Source organism: Pteropus vampyrus, unplaced genomic scaffold, assembly GCF_000151845.1.
Source record: "Pteropus vampyrus isolate Shadow unplaced genomic scaffold, Pvam_2.0 Scaffold55, whole genome shotgun sequence".
In the NCBI taxonomy this organism is placed as follows: Eukaryota; Metazoa; Chordata; class Mammalia; order Chiroptera; family Pteropodidae; genus Pteropus; species Pteropus vampyrus.
This window is the reverse complement of record NW_011888836.1, coordinates 2388925-2408930: the sequence shown is the minus strand read 5'-3', so window position 1 is coordinate 2408930 and position 20006 is coordinate 2388925. Positions and strand designations below refer to the sequence as shown.

The window sequence follows — 20006 nt, the reverse complement described above, 5'->3', positions numbered from 1 at the left end:
CACGGCATTATAAGCTTAAATAATAAGAGAATTGCTATAGCAAGAAAGTAATGAACGTTTAGCATACATAGGGACAAATTGAGATAACAATAACTGAAAAGAGGAGAATTCAAAGATCCAAATTCGCAAAAGGGAATGGAGATAAGGCACGCGAAGAAGAAAATGGATGAACAACCAAATGCTTCATCTGAAAAAACTAGAAAAGGAAGAACACATGAAGCCTAAAGTCAGCAGAAGGGAAGAAATAATCAAAATTAGAGCAGAAATAAATGAAATTGAAAACAAACAAACAAAAACAATAGAAAAATTAAATGCGACAAAGAGCTGGTTCTTTGAGAAGGTTAATAAAATTGACAAACTCTTGGCTAGACTCACTAAAGAAAAAAGAGAAAAGACACAAATAAAATCAAGGATGAAAGAGGGGAAATTACAACTGACACCGCAGAAATACAAAGGATCATGCAAGAATACTATGAAAAAGTATATAACAACAAATTTAATAACCTAGAAGAAATGGACCAGTACTTAGAAAACTACAATCTTCCTAGACTGAATCAAGAAGATCTGGAAAATCTAAATAGACTGATCAGCAGTATGGAAATTGAAACAATCGTCAAAAACCTAACAAAAAGTAAAAGTACAGGACCAGATGGCTTCACCAGTGAATTCTACCAAACATTCAAAGAAGATTGAATACCTATTCTCTCAAACTCTTCCAAAAATCAAAGAGGAGGCAACACTTCCCAACTCATTTTATGAGGCCTATATTACTCTGATACCGAAACCTGGAAAGGATAACACAAAAAAAAGAAAACTATAGACCAATATCTCTCATGAACACAGATGCAAAAATCCTAAATAAGATACTAGCGAACTGAATACAGCAACATAGTAAAAAGATTATACATATACACCACGATCAAATGGGCTTCATCCCAGGGGCACAGAGATGGTCTGACATATGCAAATCAATGAATGTGATACACCACATAAACAAATTAAAAAATAAGAATCATATGATCATATCAATAGATGCAGAAAAAGCCTTCAACAAGATCCAGCATCCATTTATGGTCAAAACACTTAACAAAATCGGTATGGAATGAAAGAAAGTACCTTAACATAATACAGGCCATTTATGACAAACCCTCAGCCAAATTATACTTAATGGTGAAAAACTAAAAACCTTCCCTCTAAGATCAGGAACAAGAGAAGGCTGTCCACTATCACCACTTTTATTCAATATAACATTGGAGGTCCTAGCAAGTGCAATCTGGCAAGAGAAATATATTAAAGGCATCCAAAAAGGAAACGAAGAAGTCAAACTGTCACTATTTGCGGATGACATGATTCTCTATATAGAAAACCATAAAGGCTCCACAAGAACATTACTAGAAACAATAAGCAAATACAGTAAAGTTTCTGGTTACAAAATCAATGTTCAAAAATCCATAGCATTCCTATACTCTAATAACGAAGTGTCAGAAAAAGAAATGGAAAAAATAATTCCTTTAGCAATTGCAACAAAAAGAATAAAATACCTAGGAATAAAATACCTAGGAACTCATACAACTCAATAACAACAAGAAACAAACAATCCAATCAAAATATGGGCAGAGGACCTGAACAGACACTTCTCCCTAGAGAATATACAAATGGTCAATAAATATTTGAAAGATGCTCAACATCGCTAGCTATTAGGGAAATGCAAATCAAAACCACAATGAGATACCATTTCACACCTGTTAGAATAGCTATAATCAAAAGGACAAGTAATAACAAATTTTGGAGGAGATGCAGGGAAAAAGGAACTCTGACACTGCTGGTGAGACTGCCAATTGGTACAGCCACTATCGAAAGCGGTATGGAGGTTCCTCAAAAAACGAAGAATTGATCTACCATATGATCCAGTAATCCTTCTACTGGGTATTTACCCCAAAGTCTTGAAAACGCATATCCATAAAGATATTTGCACACCGATGTTCATAGCAGCATTATTCATAGCGGCCAGGACATGGAAGCAACCAAAGATCCTACGATAGATGATTGGCTGAAGAAGCTGTGGTACATGTATACAATGGAATATTACTCAGCCATAAGAAGTGATAAAATACTGCCATTTGCAACAACATGGATGGACTGCGAGATAATCATGCTAAGCGAAATAAGCCAGACAGAAAAAGTTGAAAATCATATGATATCACTAATATGTGGGATATAAACCTAAAAGCAACAAATGAACAGGACAAACAAACAGAAACTCATGGACATGGACTATAGACTAGTGGAAAGGGTCGGAGAGGAGGGGGAAGGTAGACAGGGTAAAGGGGGTTGAATATAACAAAGTAGGGGAAGGGTGAAGTGAGTAAAGGGGATCAAATATATGGTAGCCAAAAGAAACTGGACTTTGGGTGGTAAACACACAATAGAATATACGGATGTCAAATTATAATGTACATCTGAAAATTATACAATTACATTAACCAATGTTACCATAATAAACTTAATTAAAAAAAAAAAAGACCAAGTCACCCAAAAAAACTGAAAAAATAAATAAAAATAAAAATGCTAAGACAAAAAAAATAAAAACAACCAACCTGGAGTTCTATACTGAGAAAATATTCCCCAGATGAGCATGAAAAAATAGTTTCAGATGAAAAAAAGCTGAGAGAACTTATTACAAGTAAAGGGAATCCATCGAGCTAAAGAAAATTGACCACAGTTAAAGCACAGAACTAGAGGATTTAATAGAAAGGAATGGAATGGTAAATATGTAGATAAATATAAATTAGTACTGATATTTAAATAACAGTAACAATGACTTATATGATTTAAACATACATAGAAGTATAAAATATATAAGACGACTAACACAAAAGACAGGATAAATAGTTAAATTATTATAAGTTTCTTGCATTTTTCAGCAAGTGTTAAATTTGACCACTTCTACCACCGCTCCTGTGCCACCATTTTGTAACAAGCCACCACCACCAATACATCTCTCATGCTGATTACTATAATAGCTTCATAACTGATTCTCTGCTTGGATCCATGCACATCTATAGTAAATTTTCCACACAGTAACTAATCAGATAAGCTTGTTAAAATATATTGATCACTCTTCTGCTCAAAATCTTCCAAGAGCTTCCAAAGAAGCATTGAAGATAACTTTATTGTCAGAATTATTTTTAATTTTACAGTAAATCATTGAAATTTGAGAGTTCATTTATTTATTTACTAAATATTAAGTGCCTAATATGTGACAGGCAATAGTTAAGTACATTTTGAAACGTCACTGAACAAAACAGACAAATATTCCTGCTCTCTTGGGTTTTATATTCTAGCAAGCAAGGCAGGCATAATAAATAATTAAATCATATAGCTTATTAGAAGAGAAGAGCTATGGAAAAAGAAAAAATAGAGCAGGAAAAGGTGTATTAAGAATGTTGAAGTGGGGGATGGAATTTATAACATAAAATAGAGTGGTCAGGGCCGATCTCATTGATAGGTGACATTTGAACAAAGACGAGTTGTAGTGTGTTTGAGGCAGAGGAAACAAGCGGTGGGAAGGTGCCGAAGTATAGCCATGCCGGCTTGTTTAAGGTGCAACATGAAAGTGATTATGGCTGGAACAGAATGAGGTCCAGAAGTTGTATGGACAGATCTTGTAGGCTATTGTAAGAGCTTTTGTTTTTATTCTGAAATTGAGTTCTATACATATCCGAAACAGTTTAGGAAGATCATCTTGATTTCTCACTTATAACCATAAATTTCTGGATGGTTGCCTTGAATTTATGCAGGCTTTCAAACTTACCAACAGATTTCCTCAATTTAATAATCTCATCATTGTCATGTCTTCTAGTCCCCCAAAATGATAGCTAATACAGAATTCAGTCCTATTATAAAACCTGACAAGATGAAATTTCATAACTAATACTTCACACTTATTTTCACAGCATGATCATTCTCCAAGTTTCCCAGGGGATCAGGCCTCAGAATGACTCTCCTACTAATAATACTCTCCCCAGTTTTAGTAATAGGATCTCATTAAATTCAATCTTTCTCTTTTACAAAACAGCAAACACTTCCACTATAATAAATCCAACAGACTACTTCAGCTCTGAAAAACTAAGTCTACCTGACCCTGATGATGTTAATCACAGTCTCTCCAGATCCACGTTAATCTTAAAAAACTAAAAGTAAACGCCTTCCGCCCAGACCAAGAAAATTCTCCGAAATGTACTCCCAAAACAAACAAACAAGTCCACTTCTTAAACACAGGGAGACAGAACTCAAAGTCTTTCTTAATATTGTAGTAACACCACGCATTAAGATCAGGAATGTATAATGGTTAACCTTGAATTTATCATCTTATTTTTTACATCTGTACCAACGTGGCTAAACTGCAAAAGTAACATGTAATCATAAAAGAAAGAAAATATTTAGGAGCCATCAATGTACAGGTGGAACCTGAAGTCAAAAGTATAAAAAAACAGGCATATGGATGAAATCTCCCAGGAAGAATGTATATAGTAAAAAGATGGTCAAGAGCAGAACATCATTTGATGGGCATGTTAAAGATAAGGAGTGAATCAGCTAGGAAAAAGAAAATTATCACAGAAGTCAAAGAATAAAAGCTTCAAAGGAGAAAATATTTGACATAATCATATTCACCAAGCTGACATTATGTTTACCAAACATTTAAAACTTAAAAATTCTTAAAATGATGCCAATATTTGAGAAAAGTCCTTTTCATACTTCTAAATAAGAATGTAAACCCTTTCATTTAAAAAAAAATTGTAATAGAAAAGGTACAGAATAGTGTATGGCAAGGTTCTACTTGCACAGAAAAGGGGAAACTGTACTTATGTTGGGTTTTATTGGCATAAAAAGCAGAATATAGAGAAGGCAATAGGCTTTGTATGACTTTTTGTAGCTTTTGATGTTCTAACCATATCCAAGTATTACCTATGCTAAAAATTAAGTTAAAATGTATAAATGAAATATATTCTGCTAACCTTTAAATGTTCCACAGTGCTAAGCATATGTTCCTTCACTTCACTTAGATCACATCTGTAAACAGTTGATTCTATAATACCAAATTTTAGTCATTGAAGTACCTTAACATATGCTTTGCCAGCACAGTCACTGAACCTGAAGATAAAATTATCATTTTTACTGAAGCTTGTATACTGCAAGGCTAATCAAGTACTGCTCAAATGTTACTCAGCACATAGCGTATGGCATCACCAAAAAAATACAATTTAGAAAATGAAAAATACATAAAAACTACTTACTATAAACAATTTTTATCAATAGTCAAGACTTATCCTTTGTATACATCTGCTGAACAAAAATTATCTTTAATAAATTTAAAATTCAAGAAGTAAATCTAGTTAAATTAGGGATTTTTAAAAAAATTATTCTTACAATGAACTAAGTGAAAGAAAATAAGCAATTCTAGTCAGCTTTAAGCCTTCTTTTTAAATTGAGATATACAATACATTCAATCTCAGTGAATGGCATCACTATCACTCAAATCTCCAAACTCTTTCTTTCCCTTACTCTTCATATGTGTTCAGTAATTGAATCCTGCTAGTCTTGCTTCAAATACTCCGGAATTTGATTTCTCTTTTCATTTATACTTTCTAATTGTGTACTACTTTCATCTTCATCGTCCTCAATATTTACAGAGTACCTCCTACATGCTAGACACTGTAAACTGTTTTATTTAATCCTCATAACATAATATTACCTTTCTCATACTGTAAAAATAGTTCATGGTACACAATATTTTCCTGAAGTTTTGCATATTCTCGGAACATTACTAGATAATTCATTTAAAAAAGCACAGAAATATAAGATCCTCAGTACCTAGCTGCACATTAGAATCACCTGAGAAGCTTTTAAAATGTGCGGCCAACGTAAAAAACCACTAGATATGTAATTATCCAGGTTCTTTCCAGCTCTAAAATTTTTAATTCTGTAGAAATATGTCCAGACTATAAACCTTAAAATAAACTATTACAATAAAAGACTATTTCCTCCCCAAGTTTTTCCCCCCAAAATTAAATTAATGAATAAAAACTTTTCATGATTTAAATTGTTCTCTCATAATTCTTTCCTAAACCATTGGTGCATACCACTTCATATGTTAAAACTTAGCAGAGAACAAAAATAAATGAACAATAACTGATATTAGGCTAAAACTTAGAATTGCAATTTCTTCAATGTTTGAGAAGACTTGCATAGTCCTCTCTTTGTACTAATAATTGTTCCTCGCTCATGATGAAAATAATTATGTCAATAGTTTGTTGTTTCAGAAAGTAAATACCAACTACAAGAAGCAATATTCAAATGATGCCTCCAAGGTTTACCAAGGAAAATAGCACCCTACAGATATATACTAAGGGAGCAATTCACGTTTTGAATTATATCAGCTTTTTATTAATATTCAGTCTCCTTTCATGTCACCTTTGCTGTCGGACGACATGCATATATGTATGCCTGCCTATTGAATACATTCTCTCACATTTCTAATTTACTGCTTCTCAGCTATGGGAATTAAAATTAAATAAATGTTACAATATGTACAAGTTTAAGAATAGTTTCTGTTACGAACTTAAAGAGGCATACCTCATTTTGTTGCACGTCAATTTACTGGGCTTCTCAGATATTGCATGTTTTACAAGACTCTCCAACAAGACTGAGCTGCTGAAGGCTCAGATGACGGTTAGCATTCTTTAGCAATAAAGTATTTTTTAATTAAGGTATGTACATTGTTTTTTAGACATATTGCTATTGCACACTTAGACTACAGTATAGTGTAAACATAACTTTTATAGACATTGGAAAACCAAAAGTATTTGTGTGACTTGCTTTTTTGCAATATTTGCTTGATTGTGATATTCGCTTGATTGCAATATTCCCTTTATTGCGGTAGTCTGCAATTAAACCCACATTATCTCCCAGGTATGCCTGTAATGCTTCTGTAATAATACACAGGGCCCAAACTAAGAAGTAAAATGTCTATGTATTAGTGTAATGGCTTTATAAGTTATTTTTCTCCCTATATGTCTTTTTCCATTTATTCCTGCTTTTGAATTCTTAACTTTCTTTCAAATAAGAGAAGATTCCTAGATCTAGCCTAGTTCCAAACACATGAAATACTACTATAGATATATAAATCTTTTTTAAGGATGTGAGAAAAAACTGAACACTAAACCTACATATAATTACGAGCACATTGCCAATTCCCACAACCGGTTAAATAAAGGGAAAAACTCCACTCTGGAAAACTTTAGTAAAATCATCCTAAAACATAAGTTCTTTTTTCAGGGTCAAAATTTCTCAAACTACAGTTAGTAACTAGTATATTCTCCCTTTTGTGATTGATTGTATTCATTACATATTGTTAATCTAGTTTTATCAAATTCATCTTACTTCCTGTTTTACCTCCAATCCAATTGTTTTCTTTCTAGTTGATTTTTCCCACCTCTAACCCTTTTCTTTTTTGGTTCCTCTTACTATGAGAATATATTTCTATTCTTTCTAAAACTCCTCATTTGTTAACTCAGCTTCCCAAGCAACTTCACCCTCAAAATACCCATTTTTTAAAGGACATACATTTTTAAATTAAATATTAAGAGGCAAAAATTCTATTTCAAAATAAACAGATGTCAATATTTATATTCATTAGTAAAACATGATATAAAATGGTGACTCAATGGTAAATGAGTGAAATAATGGTAAATTTGTAATGAAATGAGTCTCTCTCCTTTGTGATGGTTCTTAACCGGGTGATGGTAAAATAATACAATACTTTCTCTCAATATAAATAGTAATTTTTAGTGTCTCATTTGATCTATAGGGAAAAATATAAATTCTATAATAAACATACAAAAAATTCAGTAAGGTTTGTAACTTAAGAACAGGTGAGAATTGAATAGTAAATTCTGAATTTCTATGGTAAGCTCAATTTTACCACATTGGCATCTCTAGAATTACCACCTTCCTTAGAAAGGGCAAGAGAGATGAGTAACTAAATCTCAAGAGAGATGAGTAACTAAATCTCAAGATACATGATCTAACCAAACATTTTTATGTCCTTTATAAAAGCTAAAGAGATTATGGAACATATTTGAGTAAGACATTTCTACATTTTATGGAGACATATTTCAAATCAAGACAAACTGACAAAATCCACAGTCTGCATAGTATCATAAATTAGAGAATTTCAATTGGCTGGGTAGAAGAGATGCAGAAGGGATGGAGAATCTCCTGAACACATTTTATAAACTACACCCCTTTCCCAACCACCCACGAGAATCTGATAAGAATCTCTAGAGAGAAATGTCCCCCTCTCTACATTTAATGTTCTGATTTGAGAATCCCTGACTAATGAGGTATTGTTACTAATGAGAACATGTTGAGAATATGTCATATCTTGCAGGTGTGCTAGAACAGAAAAAAAGGTTAAGAATCACTGAGTTACAGGTCACCATTGTGATATAAACTAAATTCTTAACCTGCCACTTAAACCTATAGCTTATTCCCCAAATTATAAGCAAACCCACTCATTTAATGTTTTTAACTTAACATGTAGGTACAGAAATAATCCTAAACAAGATTTTAAAAAATGATAAGGCATTCATTTCCAAAACAACACAATAAAACAAATCAAGACACTAGAGCATTCGTAAATTTTAGATTCAAGTTCTGTAAAGGCTAGCCAAGTTCCACCCTGATACACAAACTGAAAAGCAAATGAGTCAAGGCTTTTATTTCTATTCCATCCTAGGAGCCACACCACTTGATAGCATAATGAACAAACTGCTTTCAGTAAGGCCTGGGTTCAAATCCCATGCTACCATTTACCAACTACAAGCCCTTAGGCACACTAATTAACCTGAGACTTGCTTTCCTCAAACACAAAAAGGAAGTAATATCTTAAAGGGTCATAAGTATAAAATAAAGTATTGAATGGACCCAATGAATAGCAGTCATTCTGTGTATGTTCTCTCTCCAAAGAAAGTCATATTTGAGAAGCCATAAAAGTAATATTCTATGGACAGCAAAACAGAATACTTAAAAGAATCCTAATTCTTAATACTTAAATTCTAATACTTAAAAGAATCACCTAGGATATTAGCAAAGTAGGACAAACAACCTTCCACTGAGGACAAGAAAAAAAGCTGGACAAAATATTTTTAAAATGTTTGAAGATATGAATGAGCAGACAAAGTAGTTAAAATTAAAATCATCAGGCCAAGATCCAGGAGAAGAAAAAAATCCGAAGAGATAGGCCCAAACGTGGCTGTGAGAATGTTAGCCAATCTGGAAAACCAGTAGAGAATTTCCCAAAACTGATCAAAGATATCAATCCACAAATGTCAGAAATCACAACAAGCATCAAGCAGGATAAAAAAAAAATAAAAAAATAAAAAATCCAAACCTACAGATATCATAGTGAAACTGCAGATATCACAGTGAAACTTCACCTCTTTTTCAAAGCAGTCAAAGAAAATAGGTTACCTTCAAAATAGTAACACTCACACTGACAACTAAATTTTCAATATATAAATGCCAGAAAAACAACAGAATGATGAATTTAATGTGTTGACATACCAACCTAGAATCTGTCCCTGGCAAAAACATCCTTTAAGAATGATGGTGAGATAAAAGTATTTTCAAATCTCAAAAAAGAAAAAAAAGACCGAAAAAGAAAAACACAACAAATAAACCTAAAAGTACTTGTCACCGGCAAACCAGTGCCAAAAGGAAATATTAAAATATGTTCTTCAAAGAGGGAAAAAAAATGATCTCATAACAAAGGTTATAATGAAGGGAAAAATTAAAAAAATCAGAACGAGTAACAATGATGATAACTCTAATGAATACTAACTTAAAAAGGACAGTTGTGAGTCAACATCTAGAGATTTAAAATGTGTGACAACAACAGATACGTTATTGAGGAAATGAACGGAAATAAGTATCTGAAGATCCTTGAATTGTCTGGTGATGCATTTTGCAAACTGCACAGTAACCACCGAGAGAATAATAAGTATATAATTATAAGTATTTCTAAACTTGCAAAGAAAAAAATAAAAAGCAATTATAAAGACAAAAATAGAAAAAAGGAACATATAACATATGAGACAAAGTGCACTGTATGACAGTAAGTTTAAACTCAGTGATTCATTATAAATGGATTTAACGTTCCAATTAAAAGATCAAGTTTGCTAGACTGCATTTTTTAAAAATCTACATGCTGTTCATAAGACTCATATCTCTAACATGGAAATGAAAAGGTGGATATACCATACAAACACTAAAGAAAGCTGATTACACTAATATAAGTAGACATAGGGAAAAAAACATTATTAAAGATAAAAAGGGATTGTTTTATAATGACAAAAGTTACAAAAAACCAGAAAGCCATAACGTTTCTAAATATATGTGCATCTACTAACATGCCTCAAAATGTAGTAAGCAAAAACTTGAAAAAGTTACAAGGAAAAAGAGTCAATCCACAATTATACTAGGATGCTTTAAACATATATCTCTCAGTAACTGACAGGACAAACAAGACATCAGAAAGGTTGAAAAAAATATCAAACAAGATTAACACTCTTGACCTAATAAACATATACAGGAGTCTGTACTCAGAAGCTAACTAATATACATTCTTTTTAAGTATACATGGAACATTTGTAAAGATTACCATATACTGTACCATAAAACAAATCTCAAAGAATTCCAAAGAAATGAAATCATGCAAAATGTTATCTAATGACATTGCAATTAAGAAAAAGAAAATGATACTTTCTACGTTTAGAAACAAAGAAATATATTTATCAACCCACGTATAAAGAAATAGCAATGGAAATTAGAAAATATTCAAAACTGAAAAAATATGAATATTCTACATACCCGAACTATGATTAAAGGGAAATGTCTACCCTTAAATGCATATATCAGTATGGAAGGATGATGTAGGCTTTCACCTCAAAACTCAGAAAAAGAACAGCAAAATACACCAAAAGAAAGTAAAAGGAAATAGTAACAAGATCAGAAATTAATCATAACCAAAAACATACAAAAGAGCAATGGTTCATAAAATGTGGTTCTCAAGACTCTTTTAAGGGGTCCAAAAGCTCAAAAATATTTCCATAACAATACTAAGATGATGTATGCCCTTTATGCTTTGTTGATTTTATAATGGTGGTGCAAAAGCAAAAAAGTAGATAACTGCTGGAACCTTAGCATGAGTCAAGGCACCAAACTCTACTATAAATTATATTATTGACTGTCACAGACTAGTAGTTAAAAAAAAGTCATTTCACTTAAGAATGTTTGTTGAAGCACTAAAATAAATTGTTGATTAAGTGCTCCATGTAAGTTAAATATTGTTTTACAAAATGAAAAAATTATAAGCATATGTTGCATATCAAAGTAAGATAAAAAGCACACTGTGATTGAGTCGCTCGCTGAGCTAGGCACTGTTTTCATGGAATGCCCTTTTTACTTAAAAGAACAGTTGCTAGATAAACTATACTTACCCAGATTTAGATATTTGGCAGACATTTTCTTAAAAATGAACACAGCATGGAAAACAACTAACAGCATTTGATCATTTGTCAATGATCAAATTCAACTTTTCAAGCAAGAATTGAGAACTTGGAAAACTTACATCTACTGCCTTAAGTTTCACAGTATCCCAAAACTTAAAAGACTTTACTGATGAGACTGGTGGTGATTTCAACAAATGTGGTTTTGGGTATCATATAATAAAATATGTCAATATTTGGCAGATGTGCATAACTCAGTAAACTTATATTTTCTGAATGACCAAAACTTGATGTTACAAAAGTATGTATGAGTAAAAGACCCATCCCAAATGCAAGACAGACCAATGAACTTTAATGTACCAGAGTAAGAAACATGTAATATGGTTTCAGATTTCCTACTGAAACTCACCTTTAAAAAAACAGACTTGTTGAGATCCGCTGAACTATCAAGATTATCAAAAACAACCTGAAAAGGCTATTAAAACATTCTTCCCTTTCCCAACTTCATAGCTATGTGACTGGATTTTACTCTACTTCAACTAAAATATATTATGCTGGATTGAATTCAGAAGTAGATATGAGAATACAGCTGTTTCCTATTAAGTAACACATTTAAAGGAAATTTGCAAAATTATTAATGTGATTTATATCCCACTAAATTTGTTCTAAAAGTTATATTTTTCCTTTAAAGAATGTTATTTATATTAACATGCAATGGGTTTATTATTGTTCATTTTAAATGAATAAATATCTTAAAATTTTTCTCAATTTTTAAATTAAAACGTTTAATTTAAAAACTAAGAAATTTACAAATAAATCAAATACATAGCCCATATAAAGCTATTTGGAGTCCTCAATAATTGTTAAGTGTAATGGGATTCTAAGAACAAAACTTTGAGAAATGCTGCAACTGAGAAAAAACAAAACCAAAAACTGATTCTTTGAAGACTTTTAAAAAATATGACAAACACGCAGAAAGAGTGAACAAAAAAAAATTTTTTAAAGAGAAGCACAAACTATGTTAAAAAGAGAAAAGTATATCACCACAAATCCGGAAGACATTAGAAAAATAAGATTTCATGAACTTTATGCCAATAAATTTGAAAATTTAGATAAAATGCTAAAAAGCAAAATTTACCAAAATAGACAACTCATAAAACACAGAAATATATAAACTGTCACATAACTACTAAAGAAATTAAGTAAAAGCGTTCTCACAAAGGAAAATCCAGATCCAGATTGGCTTTTCGAAAGAATTATATCAATCATTTAAGAAAGAGCAGCTCTATTATGCAAATTCTTCCAGATAAAAAGTAGCAAAATTTCCAGCTCATTTTATGAAGCTAGCATAACCTCAAAATAAAAACCAGACACAGGCATAAGAAAGAAAAATTAAAGGTTAATTACTCATGAACAGAATAAAAATCTTAATAAAAATTTTAACAAACTGGTAAGTTTTTTTAAAAGATCATGACAAAAAAAATTTTAAAAAGGACCATGACCAAATAGGTCACGAAAAAGTAGGTTAATCATAAGAATGCAAGATTGATTGAGCATTAAAAAGTAAACTAATATAATTCACCACATTAACAGATTAAAAAAGAAAAATATGATCATGTCATTAGATGCCATAAAAGTATTTAATAAAATTTAACATCCATTCAAGATATAAACTCTTACTTAACACAAAAGAAACACAAGGGAACTTCCTTAATCTGATAAAAGATTACCTACAAAAAAACTACAGCAAACATCATACTTAATGGTCAAATAGTGAAAGCTTTCCCTTTGTGATCAGGAACAAGATAAGGATGTCCTCTATCACCACTTCTATTCAGGAATGTACTGGAGGTCCTAGCCAGAGAAGTAAGGCAAGAGAAAGAAATAAAAAGTGTAAGGATTGGCAAGAAAGAAACAAAACCTATTATCCACAAATGATATGTTCGTGAACACAGAAAACTGAAAGTATCTACAGAAAAAATTGTCAGAAATAAGAGTTGTGAAATAAGACTGTGAAATGCAAAATCAATTACATTTCCATATAAACAGCAATCACAGTTAGAAAACTTAAAAAAAACAAAGACTTCATTTAAAATTTCCTCAAAAAGTATGAAGTACCTAGCAGTAAGTCCAATGAAAGATGCGCAAATCCTCTGCAGAGAAAATAAAATTTCACTGATGGATATTAAAGGACTAAATAAATTGAAATATAGGCAATGAACATAATTTGGAAGACTCAATATTATAAAAATGTCAATTCTCCCCAAATTGATAGAGTCAGGTAATCTCAATGAAAATTGCAGTAAGATTATGTTGGACATGATGAAATTTAAGTGTATATGGAAAAGCAAAGCACCAATAGCCAAGATATTCTGGAAAAAAAAAAAAGGAATAAAGTTCTCTAATTTGTGTCGATTATTTTATGACAACTGTGACAAGGCAGTGGAATTGATAAAAACAGACCAATGGAACAGAATAGAGAGATAAGACACAGACTCACACATATATGGACACCTGATATAGGATGTAAATGGCATGACAAAGTAAACATATTTTTGTTTTGTTTTTCCTATAGATAAAGTTGGGACAGAGAACTATCTATATGGAAATAAATGAAAGTGAACCTATGCCTCACGCTATTCACAAAAATAAATTCTACCTAGATGGTAACCAAGTTCATGGCAATAATCACATAAAGAATTATTTCAAATTAAAAACAAAATTTATTGATTATATATCCTTAGTGGGATATATCTTGAGGACAAGCATCTTATTAGTAGTAAACTTGGTATTGTTATATTGAAATTACTTTTTATACACAGTAGTATAGCAAATAAACAACTATAATAATGTCATTAAAGTACCAAGATTTTTAGAGTAAGACAGAAGAGATACTAATACATAAAATCAAAGCTATGTGAAAAACCTTTCCTGAAGGAAATATCACTAATCCAATATTTTATTGCTTTTTCTAAAAAATGCATTTACTATTTCTGTCCACTGAAAATACCTAAGAAACAATGAAAACCCAGTAATAATGAATGCCCCAAACATCCAAATTATGGTCTCTAAATATCAGTTCTCACTGAAAAAGGACTGCTTGGAAAAATAGCTGGGGCAGAATCATTCTGAGGCAGAAAATATAATCTACCTGTTATCTCCCCCAAATCCTGAAAGCAAGAAGCTATACAAGAATACTAGAATCATATCAGAAGGACACAGGAGCCAAATGAAGAGGCTCCCACTGACCAAAGATGAGATAATTCGTGTAGCAAAGAATAACCTCAATGGATTTAAACACATCAAAAATATAAAAATCTGTAAGTTTAGATTTTCCATTACTAAAAATGGAACAACCAAACATGTTCCTCCTGATGTGATTCAATAGGCAATACATAGCAACACCAATTAAATACTTTTATAAAACTAAATCTAACTCTAATCAAGTCTCTCCATCTAATTATCAGTTTAGAGGAAGTAAGAGATGAGATGGATAATCATGTTAAAGGACCATGAGGATACAATTAGCCAAACTCAGAATGTGAGAAATTCTGCAAAATATATGACCAAGTTTTTTCAACAAATAAATGGAGACTAGAAAAGATAAACTGATAAAGATTTAAAAAGAATCAAGATACATATCAACCAATGCAACATGTGGACCCTGTTTGGCAAACATTCACTAAAACATTGGGGTTTTTTTAGATAATCAGTGAAAATTAGAAACAGCCAAGGTATTATAAGACATTAAGAAATTTTGGTTAAATTTATTCCATGGGATAATGGTCTTTATCTGATAAAGATATATATTGAAGTATTTTTCGTTAAACTTATAAAATGTCTAGGATTTGTTTTGAACTACTACAGATTTATTCATAAATTATTTGTGTAATTACAGATTAAAATAAATAAATAGGTAGATTGAATGGGTATGTGGGTGAATGGATGAATGGATATAATTTCCTCAAGAAAGGAAAAAAATTCTAGATGAACTAATTCAAATTAAATATGAAAGCAAAACATTTAGATCATATAAGTGAACGAATACCTTCATGTTCTCAGAGGCGGTCAGGTTTTACTAAACAAATCTCAAAAATCACTAAACAAAAATGTATTACACCATATATAACTCTATAAAGATTGTCTACTTCACACTATTTTAAAAGTACTTACTGCTGGTAAAAGAGACTGCATATTTTGATTAGAGTCTGCTATTGTAGCAAGATAGACCAAGTTTGTATGCAACATCTGCTGATACCTATTAAAAAAAAACAAATAACATTAAAAAATAATTTTCTTCCTGTTTAAATATGAATAGTATTCTAATCATTTCTCAAGTTTAATAAGATTTGTTACCTGAATATCAACAGCACTTCATTTTTTCCTAATTCTTCTGCAAAATAATTCCAAATAATACATTCAAAGATAAACTCCGAGGTATGACCATGTGCTAGATATTGTTATAGTTAGGTTTATATACTTATATATTTCCTTTAATCCTCAAACCAACACTATTAGGTAAAACTTCTTGTTTTCTCCATTTTACAGATGAGGAAGCGGGTTTAGATAGGTTAGTAACTTGTACAGGATTACACAGCTTCATAAATGGAGTAACCGAGATATGTGCTGGTTCCCATATAGTACATATGCTTTTTAAAAAGAAGTCTAGAATGAAGGAATCCAATGCAACCGATATGCTTATTACCTCCTCTCTGCCATTTTCATATTGCCAAAAACCTCAAACCTACGAACAGTCAACTTGCTCTGCTAAAATGTCAGAAAGGAGATGGGAATCATTTTTTTCCTTCAAACTCTTGCAGTAGTGACCAACAATTTAAGCCTACTGTGGTTATACCTCTTGTCTATTAGGACTCAGCATATAGAGAGACGACAAATAGGTGTCTCCAATTACAACAAGAACAATAAACTATACATGTAAGTATGTCTATATATATACATGTATGTGTATGCATATATGCACACACACATATATATGTATACACATGCTAACACACAGAGATTCAGGAAATAATAGGATACCAACACCATGAAGGATTAACTTCAAAAAATAAAGCAGATTCTCATTATTGCAGTGAAGTGGTTAAACATGTTTATAGTGATCTTGCTTATGAATTAGTTTTGCTAAACCTCTCTTCATAATTTTAAAAATTAGCTAAGACAATACCATATTAAAATTAGTAGTGGTCAAATTACTAGTGTATGTAAACCCTCAACACTTAAATCTTGCATCAAACTGTTAGGCTATTTTAGAATTTCATTTACTAAGAAATATTAAATATAAATTAATAAAAATAAATCAAAAGAACTTTATTCAGCTAAATAAAGTCATCTAATATACATCCCAGATGAAGTAATTTTCTAAAACAAACACCATAAAAGGAACCCTAGTAAATTCTTTGCTGCATTATGTTTTTCCTATTAGAAAAAGCTGGTTTTACTACTCTTTCTTTTTTTTTTTAAGGCACGGCAACCCTTGGTTGACCTCATAGATTGCAAGGACCTTGTCAGCTTACAATCTCTTATTTTTTATTTTTTACACCTACAGCACCTGGTCTTCCTAGGTGGTCTCCCATCCAAGTACTAACCGGGCCAGACTCTGTTTAGCTTCTGAGATCAGACAGGATTGGACTTGTTATCTTTTCTTATCAGATAGAAACCTTAAAGTTTCCTCACTAATAAGCTTATGTTCTTTTGATTATGTTTTCCAGATTTTTTCAGGTATAACTGATATACAAAGAACCATACATATTTACTGTGTACAATTTAATGAGTTTGGACATATATAAACACCCATGATAGCATTAGCACAAAGTAATAGACATCCAGCACTTTCCAGTTTCCGTTTTCTTTTGTTGTTGTTTTTTTTAAAAAAGTCTATGATCTTAATGTTCCTCCTCACATATCTACTATGTTGTTACTCAATCAGACTTGACATATTGTTTGTTACAGTGATCCTTTTATAAACAAGGACTAAGAATTATTATATTGTACTGAATTATACATAATGGTGTTGAAATTCTTCAAATAGCACTAACAGGCACCAGTAGCTAAAACTATTTCATTATTTCTATACAGCAGCAGTCCCCAACCTTTTTGGCACCAGGGACAAACGCTCCTATGAAAATCTAATGCCTGATGATCTGAGGTGGAGCTGAGGCGGTGATGCTAGTAGCCCTGGGGAGTGGCTGCAGATACAGATGCAGCTTTGCTAGTTTGCCTGTCACTCACCTCCTGCTGTGCGGCCAGGTTCCTAACAGGCCATGGACCAGTACCAATCCACAGCCCAAGGATTCCTGCTATAGAGGTAGTGGAGAGAATTTAAGATACAGGGTTCTACGATCTTGCTGTTTTTTAAAACCAATCAGCCATTTTAACAAAAACATATAACCCATTTCAAAGTCTTCTAAGTTTTCCTTCTCTTCTTAGTATTAGTACGGTCGTACTATTCTATACTCAGATATAAGATTTGCCGACCACCCTATCAAAAATAAAAATACCAAACCTAATTAAGAGACTATGGCTTACTCATGACCCTTTAAGAAAAATTTTTAGTTATGCCAATTAATATTTAATAAGCCAATGTTAAAATATTATTAAATCTAATCTGCCCCACTCTTAAGGCCTAATTTGTAAAATAATGGGAGTCAGAGTGATGTCAAAGCCCTTTGGAGTTCTAAACATCTACAAATACAGCATTTTTTTGAGTACTTTAATTTTAAGCCATCTCCCCAAACATCTTAACTTTTTAAGTTTGAAACAATTTCAAACTTAGTTTCAAGAATATAAAAAAACGCCCAAATCTTTCTCCCACACTCCCCAATCATTAGCATTTTACCACATTTGTCTTATTCCATCATAAACACATATACTAACATACACATCCATGCAAGCACACACTTTTCTCCAAAATCATCTGAGTCGGTTACAGACATAATACCCCATTACTACTAATACTTCAATGTCAATATCCCCAAAATAAGGACATTCCCCTATATACCACCTGTACAACCATCAAAATGAAAAAATTAATATTGATATAGTATTACCACCTAGACCACAGAACCCATTCAAATTTCTCCAATTGTTCCAATAACCTCAAATCTCTTTACCTAATGTAAGGTAGTCAGTAAAAATAATCATTTTTAACTAGCCTTTTCTAACGTCAGTGGTTTTTATTTTGTGTAAAACGAAGTTATATTTACAGCACAAGCTTATTCAAGGCTCAAAGATGAATATTCATGAAAATACTATATACCCATATTTTTATAAGTTTGTGTATATTGTATATGTCACCTAAAAATAAATAAGCAAATATTCTAGAAAAATCTGGCTTTAGCTGAGATTACTGAATTGATAATGAAAAGTAGATTCTTCTACAAATATTAAAGAAACATCTTCCTGAGAAACCTGTTTATTGTATAAATAGTATTACATTTGTCAATGAAAGTTAACTTTACTAATGTATTGATTTCTAAAATAGTCTACATTAATAAAATAAAATCAAGTCTATAAGCTAAGAGCAGATATAAAACAAATTCAACATTTTATGTTTGATGATTCCAAAACATCCATCATTATTAACCTATTAAATGAGAGGTAGTTCACTTCCCAAAGATTCCATTAAGAGCCACTATATCAACTACATTGAGTAATGTAAAATAACCACTATTAAATTTATTGATATAAATTAAAAAATGAATCCAGTCAGATTTCATTTAAAAAAAACTTTACCTAAAAGCTATAATGATTGTATTTATAAGACAAGAATACAATTTATAGAATAAAAGCTATCGCTTAACTAGGGATTTAAAACTATACTGCTTTATATTATGATGAATACAAACTTTTTGCTTGAGAACTGTTGAAAGCACACTCTGAAACAGTTGCATTCAACTTCAAATACAAAAAATAAAGGCTGATTTAAGCAAACATATAGATTTAGAAAATGCTCAAACCAAGAACCACAAAAGAGCATACATTTCCACATACATGTTACAATTTAAAGGGAAGTACATGTGAACTCCACAACTGATTCACTGACTTATATGAGTGTAATATATGAGGGTGTACATGCAGATAAGAACATAGAAAACAATATATATATATACAAAGATGTCACCAGTGAAAAATGTTTGGATGGCGAGATTACAGTGTTCATTATCTCATTTTTACGTGTCTGTTTTCAAATTTTCTGTATTCATATTCTGCTTCATAAAAAGAAACTAATTTTCAATTAAAAAAAGTTTCAGGCAAAGTGATCTCATCTTAAGGAATTAATTAAAATTGAACTATTAATTCTCAGATGGCTGTCATTTACTGACATTTCTCTTTACTTTCCTTTTACTTCTATGACATGAAAGAAAAACATTTATTAAGGCTGAGAGGAAAAATTGTCTCTTCAGTCACAAACCAATC

At 31.5% G+C, this 20006-nt stretch overlaps 1 protein-coding gene across 5 annotated transcripts in view; it reads right to left on the bottom strand.

The window, feature by feature from the left end:
- Window positions 1-20006, bottom strand: part of SS18 (SS18, nBAF chromatin remodeling complex subunit) — a 68274-nt gene that overhangs the window by 42370 nt on the left and 5898 nt on the right. For all 5 annotated transcript variants that reach the window (XM_011360405.2, XM_011360404.2, XM_011360407.2 and 2 more), the window contains exon 3: window positions 15744-15828. In XM_011360405.2, coding sequence (XP_011358707.1) covers window positions 15744-15828 — 85 coding nt within the window. The remainder of the gene's footprint in view (window positions 1-15743; window positions 15829-20006) is intronic.